Raw genomic sequence first — 11055 nt, forward strand, 5'->3', positions numbered from 1 at the left:
GGCCGGCGAACCCGAGGGGCCAGCGCGGGGGCCGGGATGAGCGCCCCGAGGCGCCGCGCAGCGCGCGTGGCCGCCACAGCGAACCCGAGCACCAGCGAGATGCAGAATAGTTATACGTTTATTTATAATGAAAGTTTGGTTCTAATTATTTACAACACATAGGAAAGACGACGTTTGTACACACGCCAGCAAAGCCTTCCCTGTGCAGCAGCCACACGCGTCCGTTTTTAAAACTTCTCCCATTTTGAAGCTGACCAGCACAGTCCCACGCGCTGCTGCTCTCCGTAGAAAAGAGTTCTTCCTGGAACAGCCTGCCCCTCCAGGCAGCCTGCGGTGCATTCGTGTCCATAAACAACCCGAAAACTCATTCCCAGGTTCCACATCTGCACTTCAAGGCAAGAGCAAGGCCTGCGCTGGGGTCCTGGCGCTGCCCCGATGCAGCTGCTGCCTGCCTTTTCTTTGTTAAACCAGCATGAAACAGAAGGGGTAGAAGCGGTAAGTGAGTGACTCAAGAGATGGGGCAAACCTCACGAGGAGGAGTTCTGTCCAAACTGCTGAGTGGGAACAAATCCAAGGGGGACCGGAGAACATAAAAAGTACCAGCGCTGCAGCGCTAAGTCCACCTGGGGATTAGCGGCAAGATGAACCCATCTGAAAAACTGAGCATCCCCCCGCCCCAGTATCTGGCTAGAACAAGAAGTTGTGGGGTTAGTAAAACCACATTTTAAAGGAAAACAAACAAACAAAACAACAAACAGTGCTGGAGTTACAGGAGATGCTTAAAATAAAATCAAGTTTAGAGTTCTAGGAAACACGATCCTCGAGTTTTTCGGAACTACTGAATACTCCTTTCCTTTGGTGAAAGTCCGAACATTGAAGCCGGGGTCACCATTAGCTCACCAGGACTGCAAACACAGGCTGACAGCAGGAAAACTCGGTAAAATACCAACACACCAGGTGCAGAAAGAAATCAGCCTGACTGACTCCTTCCGTTTTTAAGTCATCCTGAAAAAATGGAAAGCGCAGACCGACAGGCTTCCCTAGGTTCTTTTTACGGTGCTTCCCCCACTCTGTAAGGGGCTAGCCCTGTCAGAATACCATTTCAAATATTTTTTTTAAATTGACAAATTCACTGCAGAAATAAGGATTTTAAAAATGGCAGAGCCCTTTCAAGGGGGAACACTGAACCTTTAGCTTCTGCAAATGTAAAAACAATGTATTTGCCAAGTTCATTCTGTAATATACATGCATTATTGCTAGAGGGGAAAAAAAAATGAATGAGAACTCTTCTGCAGCTTTTATGGTGCCATCCAAAACGGCATCTGTTGTTTAGCTCGCTGTTGTGAGGAAGGGTACTGGTATCCCAAACTCCATCCCTGTGAAAAACTACTTGCGTTTTTATGGCCACCGTGTTCCTCCTCTTCATCTGACGAATCTCCAGCATATGCCACTAATCCAAAGCCCTTTTCTGCAGTTTTCATCTTCTTAGCTTGATGATCTAGGAGGGGTAAACAAAACAATCCCCCCAGCCCCCAAGAAGGAAAAATAAAAATAAAAAGAGATAAAATGCCCCAAAACGAGTTAATAAAAAAAGACGTTAATTGTAATTTGTTAGTTGGACACCATTTTGAGGTCACAAGGCCAATGGTCATCCAAGGTCGAAGGCCACACGAAACAGCACCAGCAACAGCACGTGTGATCCATCAGAACCATGTAAGAGAACAGAGAAAGAAGAAAGAAACACACAAAAAAGGTAAAGTTAGCAAATGGGTCTAAGTGATGGCAATTTCACCGTTAAAGAGATAACTAAGTAAAGTAGAAATTTTGTTCAAAAGAGAGCTAACAGAAGAGCAATCTCTGGGACCAATACTGCAGAAAAACTAAGGTTAAACAGGCCAACATGATGTACCTGCAGACCTGAAAGGCACTAAACTACCAGGAGAGTTAAAATGATTATGTTTGACCAAGTTGCACAAACTTGATATATGACAGCCCTATGAAATGATGTAATCTGACAGTGCTTCTGTTGTTTGCAGACATAACTCGTGTCTGTAAATACACACCCGAACCATAACTCCCACTGATACTCCTTAGTGCCTCTAGAGATGGCTGTTCACAATGTAAAGCCACATGGTGTCTGTGTTACAAAACAATCCCACAAGATTCTGTGCCTCAGCCGATTGATGGGTCAAAAATACCTCTTTACTCCTTCCCTTAATTACACTCTCTTCATTCATACAGATACTTAAGATACTTATTTAAGAGAAGCATCACGTGTGTATAATCACAGTGAACAGAAGTGATTTTAGAGCAGTGCAGTATGACCTGTTTTTCACTTAAACAGTGTGGTATAAAGAACAGCCAAATATTTCACCGATTTAAACGAATGCTGAAATCCGTGCAAATTTATTTGAGAAGGGAGAACTTGACTTACAAATGTATTTTATTCATTGCACTTACCATGGTTGCCTGGTAAAGACCCTGCACCATTTCTTTCTTCAGATTCCGATTTCATCCCAGTGACAGGAAAAGCTGGCGGAGGCATCAACTGCCTATTTAAACCAATGCAAGCCCTTATTTTTTCTTTTTTTAAAATGAGCAAAGAGTAAAAGATAAAAGCAAACAAATTCATAACTCAGTCCTTGACCTGAGGAGTTTAACTTTTAATTGCCTGAACTAATCTAGTGGCCTTCTACAACAGAAAGGCTGCACCGGTAGACAAGGGAAGAGCAACTGATGTCACCTTCCTGGGCTTCTGCAAGGCCTTCAATATGGTCCCTCTCCCAGACATTCTCATCTCCAAATCAGAAAGAAATGGATTTGGATGGATGGACTATTTGAGGAGTACAAAAGTGGCTGGACTGGCCAGTCAGTGGCTCAATGTTCAAGTGGAAACCAGTAACAAGCCGTGTCCCTCAAGTGTCCGTACCGGGACCAACACTATTTTACATCTTCAGCAGTGACAGACAGTGGGATCAAATGCACCTGCAGCAAGGTTGCGGATAACAGTAAGCTCAGTGGTGCAGTCTATACGTTAGAGGAAAGGGATACCATCCAGAGGGACCTTGACAGGCCTGAGGAGAGGGCCCACAGGAACCTCATGAAGTTCAAACAAGGCCAACTGCAAGGTCCTGCTCCTGGGTCAGAGCAGCCCCTACTATCAACACAGGGCGGAGGATGAAGAGATTGAGAACAGCCCTGGGGAGAAGGACTTGGGGGTACCGGTGGATGAAAAACTGGACACAAGCCAGCAACATGCACCTGCTGCCCAAAAAGCCAGCCGTACCCTGGGCTGCATTTAATTTAAACGTATTTCACAAGGATATCCTGTTATCTCAATAAATTGACAAAATACCACATCCAGACAAACAAAGAGCATACAGACTTAGGGAAGAGTGAAAATGAAGGTAACCCTTGCATCCTTTCTTAAAAAAAAAAAACAATTTAAAAAATCTCACAACACAAAAAACACCCATAAGAAAACAAACGACTCCCCAGCCCCCAAGTCACAGAAGAGACCGTGAAACGCAGATCATCTCCGAAATAAGCTTTCCATCAGAATCAGAAAAGACCTAAACATAATTCTTCCATCACTCACCTGTCCCTCTCTCTCTCCTTTCCTGAGGAACTTGCTGGCTTCGATCCGGCTCCATCGATTCCACTCTGACTGGAGAAGCCTGTACCTAAATTAGTCATATGAATGGGTCCATGCTATGAGCAGAAAAACACACGGCATTAGCAAATCTACAACTACAACACAAGCTACAGCTCCTTAATGATAATGATAGGAAACCCAACTTTTCAGAGCATATTGCCAACTAGCAGAAGAAACCACTAATCGCTCTTGTTAAACAAAATGTTTTCTCCTAAAAATACTGAGGGTAACATAGTAAGGAACACACCTAAGCACCAACATGGAAGACACCTCACCACCACTCCGCCTTTTCAGTAGCTCAAGACAGTAAAGACAGCTGCTTAGTTCATTGATCAACTTATTACTTCCTCGATCAGCTAATTCTGAATACCGTATAGACCTCATGCCACAGTAAAAACTCTGCTCGAGATACTAATACTAGCTCTAACATATAGGCAGCTCCTCATTGTCTCTAGGCAAAGTTTTTATCAACGTTTTCTGCCTGTGAGGAGGGGTCTGTCATCACAGAAACAGTTGCAGAAACTCCCTTTTCTCGCATACTCTGAGGAACTCAAAAATAGTTCAATTAAAATCAACCGTTTAACATTTGCTATCTAAAAAGAAGATAGAAATTAATCTCTTAAAACTAGGCTTCTTGAAATCCTCTCAAGTGCAACCTGCAAGAAAGGGAAATGCGAAAGTCTGGAAGTTATTACCACATTTCCCTCCCACCCCTCAAACAAGCCCACCCAAAAGACCCATAAAAAAACCCAAACCAAAACCCAAACAATCGCCTTTTAAACTAACCAGTAACACGCTATTGTCATCTCTTTGACCTGAACGCACCGCTATTCTTCATGAAATGAAGAGTATGGAAAGCAAGCTGCCAATGAATCAAGTCAGTTACAGTTTAAGAACAGTGCATCCACTCAAAGAAACCAAAGCGTGGTCTTCATGTTTTCTAACAACTGCTGCCATCTGCCAAAGGTATTGTGTGACTGTTGCCAAATAAACTGTGCTAGTAACAATCTCTCTCGAGCCAAGTTCCATTTTGGTGAATGAAGTAAAATTGCCGATTTTATTCCACCTGATATCCCAGCAGTCCTGACTCTCTCTCATCCGGCAGTTCCTCAGTGAAACGTCTCTTTTGACCCTGGGGATGGGGTTGGACTTGTGGCTGTGTACCAGTGGGCATGGTTGTTTTCACTGGGGCAGCAGGAAGAAAAGGACCGCTCAGTGGACTCTGGCATACCGAGGTTGAAAACAAAACACAGGAAAATTTGATAACATGCATATAAATTATTAATGTAGTTTCATACACTAGTTTTTCTTTGCAGAACCTAAGCTAAAAGGAAATCTACAACATAAACCAAGTATTTCATTTACAGAATGCCCCCACCTCAAACTAACGACTATCTATAACTCAACCTCATTGCACCCACATAGCTGCATCACAGCCTGGGATAACGCTTTCCATGAATGGGCGACTGCCCCCTGCAAATATCCTTTACGTTAACAGGCAGCTATGCTACGAAAAAATTCAATGTGAAGCAGTCAGACCAACAATTCAGTTGCTTAGGCAGAAGCATGAGCAAAACAGTAACAAAAGAAACACCCTAAAGAACAATTCTCCATCTAGAACTACTTTTAAGTATTTTATAGTTAGCAAAGAAACAGCTTAGTAAGTTGACAGCTACAGCACAAATAACTAATCTGCGGCAGTACCTGGCCAGTGCTGGCTGGAGGTTGTACTTGAGATATTGGATACTGTGTTGGCACAGGCGGAACTCCAGTCGGTAGCGTTGTTAAGACTCCAGGTGCCAATGGCACTGCAGGTGGTACAATGCCTGGTACACCATACGGTGGCTGAACTGGTTGTTGAGGTGGGGGAACAACAGGATAACCGGACTGATATCCATTGGAGGGGTAATACGATGGCTGGGAGGGTACATTATTTATAGCAGCAGGCTGCGTGAAGCCTGGTGAGAGAAAGGGAGTCAAAGTGTCACCTTCAATTCAGTTTGGAGTCAAAACAGTATCAATTTTAATTACCAAATGTAAAAGAGGCTGGACTCTTTTTCAATTGAAGGACTTAAAGACTTCCACAGGTAAATAAATTCCACCAATCTAACTGTAAGTACAGCTCTGCAGAATGCAACTCCAAAGACTTAATTATTGATAATGTTTACCTGCTAAGGGTACCGCAGTGGTTATCTGATTCACAAATCGGGAATATTCAGCGTGAACCTACAAAGAATTTTCAAAGATTGAACAATGAACATCTGAACTATATTAACCTTTTGCAGGCAAAAGGCATCTTACCATGGATCCCCATAAAACCGCAAGGGGACTTTGACTACAGAAAATACTATGCACAAAGACAGCAATAATACAAACAAAAACTGAAAACAAAAGCCCATTGACCAAAACCACCACCAAAATGAATCCTGCTGGTCTCTGTGACAGATTTGTGTAAAATACAGGATAACTTTTCACAGGAAAAAGAGTGGCAAATCAATTACTTCTGAAGATACAAAATAAAGAATCTAAAAGCTTCCATATATTTTTCAAAAGAGACTTTGTAGCCCAAACTCAATTATCAATACTAACAAAAAGTCTCACAAGACTTAATTTGATTCGCATTCACATACGAAAACCTGAGAAATTACTTTTCTAGGGATACACGTGAGCGATTTTCTAACTTTTTTTTGGTACAGCAATCATTTTAGGAAAGATAAAGCAGGCAGCACAGCTCTGAACAGTTAAATCTAAAGCAATTTAAAAAAAAGCAAGATTCCTTTATGTTTGCATACAGGGAAACAACCCATCGCCCCTCCATCCCCTGTCCTGCTCAGGAAGCATTTACATTCTTTTTCCCCCCAAATTCCACTACTGCAGCTCCATTCCGAGCAATATTTATTCACCGTACAAAAACCAGACAGCAGTACTTAGAAGAAAAAAAACCTCTTAGCAAGTTGGAACACATGGACAGTTTTGCCAAGAGCATAAGATAAATCATTAGCCAAAGCTACAAGAGTCTTTGGAATGTATTTGTAAGAGCTACTCACAGTTTGCAATAGATTCTCACACAGCTTTTTAGCAGCTGCCAAACCTTCTGGCTTTGGATGACTGAAAACATACGCAAAAAAAAATACCTCATAAGCACAAATGTTTCCATCAGATTTGGGAGCTGCTTCTTTCATCAGCAACCTGCTCTCTGATCTTAGCCCTTTAATGAGTGACCAGTCACCTCAATGGGACTCCAGCAGCTCTGCAGCTATTTAGCACAATTGCTAACAAAAACGATGAGCGTTTACTGTCTACATGAAAATTCAGGTTAGTCTAAATACTGCAAGAAGTAAGAACAGAACACTGAGTTGACTGGTCAATGCATTTTGTATTTTTCCCCTTAAAGCTCAACATCACAATCCAAGCCCAAATAAAACACAGCTTTACTGCATTCCAAATAAAAGCAATACCTTATGGTTGAGTATCACTTTTTACCGTATCACCATACGGTTGATATCTCTAGCACTTTAGAGAGATCACTATTAAAAATAAAAGTCGGGTTCAAAAAACATTTCCGGTTCAAAAAATATTTCAGTTACATTAAGTCAGTCAGAATTAAGAATTCCCCACAACGATTATAAACTACATTCATGAATGGTAATTGGGATTTTATTTTAAAAAACCAACCAAACAAAAAACCACCCAAAGCCACGAAAACAAACAAACAAAAACCAAAAAAACACACAACAAAAAACTTTCATACCTGATGTAGATGTACATGGGTTCAAATGCTTCTCTGCCTGATGCTGGTTCTATGCAACCTGAGCCTTTCCCACGAAGAAAGACTTTGGCACCCGTTTCAATTTGAATGTGCTGCAAGTAGGAGCAACCAGGCCCTTCCACCTTCTCCTTCACGTTAAATGTAGGTACAGCATGTTCCAAACCAACGAATAACTTGTCCTGAACATAATGCATCTGTAAACGTAACAGTAAAACCTTATTATTTCACTCTAAGAATTAGGATATTTGTTTCACTGAAGGCCAGAAATCTTATTTCGATGACAGTCAGAAAAGTGTCAGATGGCACAGTCAGCCCTTCGCTTTTCTGTAAGTAGGACTGCTCTCTCCATCCCTTTTCTTTTAGGAGGCCACTGTCACCCGAGTCTCACTCTTTAGACTCAGTCTGATTAGTCCTCCAGTTTTCACAACATGCAAGGGTTTAGAGTTTTTTTGGGGGTGTTTTTTCTGCTGTTGCTTTGGTGGTTTTTGCTGTTGTTGAGGTTTATTTCTTGTGCTATTCGCTAAAAAAAAACCCCAACATTACATGTATGCTCTGTTGTAAGTAAATCTTGTAATCAGTGATATTCAATTAAATTCACACAATTTAATTACTCACCCCTGACTGGAATGGGGGTTTTTGGCCAACTGCTGGAGACAACTGTGTAATAGGTGCTGGCTGGTGATAGACAGTAACCGTAGCTCCGTTGAATGTCGGACTAGAACCTGTGGCCGCTTTCACTACTCCATTAGTAATTATCTCTTTAATTCGGTTAACAGCTCCTAGTTGACAGAATAGGAAATTCATTTATATTTCAGCCCTTGGTAACTGCCCAGATTAACCAAATCATGAAATGACTAGGTTACAGCATCTTAGGTAGTTTTGAGCAGAGACATCAACATTTAAATAGGCTCTGTTATCAACACGGAGATATTTACACTACAAATCCATACCAGTCCTAACAAAGACGCTTAGTAAAACCCTTTTATCACAGATAATGAGAGAAAGGCAGAATGCTTTGTACACTTACTGTCAACCAATTCCCGTGTCTGACCCTGGACATGAAGATATAAAGGGCGGTCTCTGGAAAGGAAATGTCAAATATCCCAATAAACCAACAGAAAACATACAATAATGCTTTCAACCTAATTATATCACAGTCATCGAGAAGAAGACATGAAGTCTTCCATAAGGATTTTAAATGTTCTTCAAATAAGTAAATACATATTAACTGAATATCACAGTGTGCTTCGTGCGCAGCAAGGCTTTGCACCGAAAACTACAATTCAGAAGTTAATTACATGACAACTTATTAAAGTTATACCACTGAAAACTTTAAACCTGCTTGTCCATATGAAAAGTTAATTAACTAAAAGCACTGAGTCTATGAAATATTAGCGCTTTGTAATTGGAAAGTTGCCCACTTTCAGCAAAATGCACAAGAGATCCAGTACAGTGTTCAGTTGGAAGAAGTTCAACACAGTCTTATCTGTGACATTTGTGGTTCCTTCCTCTGTTGTTTTGCTGCGTTTTTCTGGGTTGCTTTTTTCTTAAATTTCACTCTATCCATATTAAGCGGGTAGAAAAGCAGCAATACAGTCAGTACTATAATAATGGCAAACATACTCAAAATGCTCAACAGTCAGTTTGCTCTGGCACCCAAAGGTGACATTGCTGAAGAAAAACAAAACAAAACCCCCACCACTTAACCACCCAATTAGGAAAAAAAAAAAAAGCAGAAACACCAAAAAAGAAATACAAACCCAGGTCCCACTTTTGCTTTCTCTTCTGCAGTCATAAATCTCCCTCGAGTTGAGACAGCTGCTCCACTCAGTCGACTTATCTACAAATAAGAAAAAGCCAGTGACGAGTTTATGAATAATAAACAAAGTGCACACAAAACCCCCAAAGTGGTTTAAGCTATGTATAAGCTATGCACGAAAAGACCAGAAGTAATTGACAGAGTGGTAAGAGAATGAACGGTGCCCGCTAAAGGATACTATGCTATCTTATCTCATCATATGACATTTTATTGAACAAAACAAACTACTAAACAAAATATCTTAAAAAAGACGAGTTTTGTAACAAGATGAAACAATCACTGAATATAGTTTCTTGAAAGCTCTTTTAACCTTACAAACAGGTACAAACATGCTGCTGAGCCTAACAAATCAGACGCAGATCCTGGACATACCTCATCCTGAGTCTGTCCTCTCGTCAGCAGGTTTCTGCATGTGAGGGGAACATCATTGATTTCCACCTCTGCCACCACAAGGTCATCTTTGCTTTTACTTGTAGCCGGACCTTTTCCCAGAGCCTGCAGCTTCAAAGACAATCATTGCAAGAGATCAGTGGTTGGAAAGCAAAGGTAAATTACGTAACAAACAAATCGACCCCAGTACTCCAGGAGTTAATGTGCTTTTCATTCTCCCCTTTCAGCTGTTGAACCCCAAAGCTTTAAAAATATCTGCAGAAAACACATTATACGTATACTTAATAACCTACCTCTTCACAAACTTGAGCCCAAATAAAAACACTAGGTTTATCTTGAGCACATTTTAATATAAGCAATTAGTGTTTCTGATCTATAAGTGGAGATAAAGATGTAGAATTAGGCAGTAAAGCTGCTCCAATGGAAACCAAGGCATCTTACACTTGAGTTGGCATCTCTGACAGAAATCTGAGAGACTAATAAAATACGTAATTCATACTTCTCTCAACTCCCCTTACATAGACATGGAATTCAGAATTTGTTCAAAATCTAAACTCATCCACACTATGACTACACTTCCCTCTCCTTTTTTCAAAAAAGGGCATAATATTTTGTGTCAGCATCTAAGGAAAAATAAGCCACAGAGTCACAAAGTGATTCAGAAGACACACAGAAGAGCCAGAGTTAAAACAAAGACCTTACAGCTTTTTTCATTTATGGTGTTAGACAGTACATCCTTCTAAAAGCAAAAATCAAGACTCCATAAAAAGAGAAACTTCCAGCGACATCCAAAAGGTATCCATCCACTCTCATAAATATCACACAAAGCACAGCACTTGTTTGACAGCCAGAAAGCAGCTACAGAAGGATATAAGTCTGATGTATTGTACACACACTCCGTTTCTCCATTCTTTCCACACTTTAAAAAGAAAATACATTCATTAACCTGCAGGCTCCTTAAGTAAGAAAATAATTTTGTCTCCTATTTTAAACTGGCTGTTTCATACAGCATTTTTTACAGCAGCTGCACTACTTCAAAAATACTTCAGAAAAAAGTTCATCATCTTCCTACAGATCACTTTAGTTCAGCCTTACAGAAGGGTGGTGGGACTGACCCCACAGCTATGTCACTATTTTCTTTCATTCTGGATAAAAATTTAAAAGGGTTTTCTGGCGCATTTTTTTTACATCCTACTCCACGAAGTGAACTTCCGTCGTTTCCCATCTCACCGAGAGCTATTCCGACAAATAAAAGTCGCAGGTCTACAGAAAACAGACTCTGATACCCTCCCTCGCCCGCCGGGCCTGGCAGGCCCACGGCACGGTGCGGCTCCTGCCGCCCCTCCGGGCACCCACCTTGTCTGCCGTGCTGGTCGCCGGCTTCAGTTTCCCTTTGGCCATTAACATCGCGTTGATTTTCGC

General features: G+C 41.3%; 1 protein-coding gene across 1 annotated transcript; it reads right to left on the reverse strand.

Annotated features, from left to right (window-relative positions):
• Positions 1–1287: 1287 nt before the first annotated feature.
• Positions 1288–11052, reverse strand: KIAA0907 (KIAA0907 ortholog; the record flags this gene model as incomplete). Its single annotated transcript, XM_010186646.1, has 13 exons — positions 1288–1498; positions 2461–2552; positions 3599–3711; positions 4722–4877; positions 5360–5613; positions 5824–5881; positions 6703–6763; positions 7407–7618; positions 8040–8203; positions 8452–8504; positions 9185–9264; positions 9616–9744; positions 10990–11052. Coding segments are annotated over 13 exons (1635 nt in total), but the record flags the coding sequence as incomplete, so codon positions are not given.
• Between the last annotated feature and the right edge of the window lie 3 nt (positions 11053–11055).

This window comes from Mesitornis unicolor, unplaced genomic scaffold (genome assembly GCF_000695765.1).
Source record: "Mesitornis unicolor isolate BGI_N332 unplaced genomic scaffold, ASM69576v1 Scaffold44436, whole genome shotgun sequence".
Lineage (NCBI taxonomy): Eukaryota > Metazoa > Chordata > Aves > Mesitornithiformes > Mesitornithidae > Mesitornis > Mesitornis unicolor.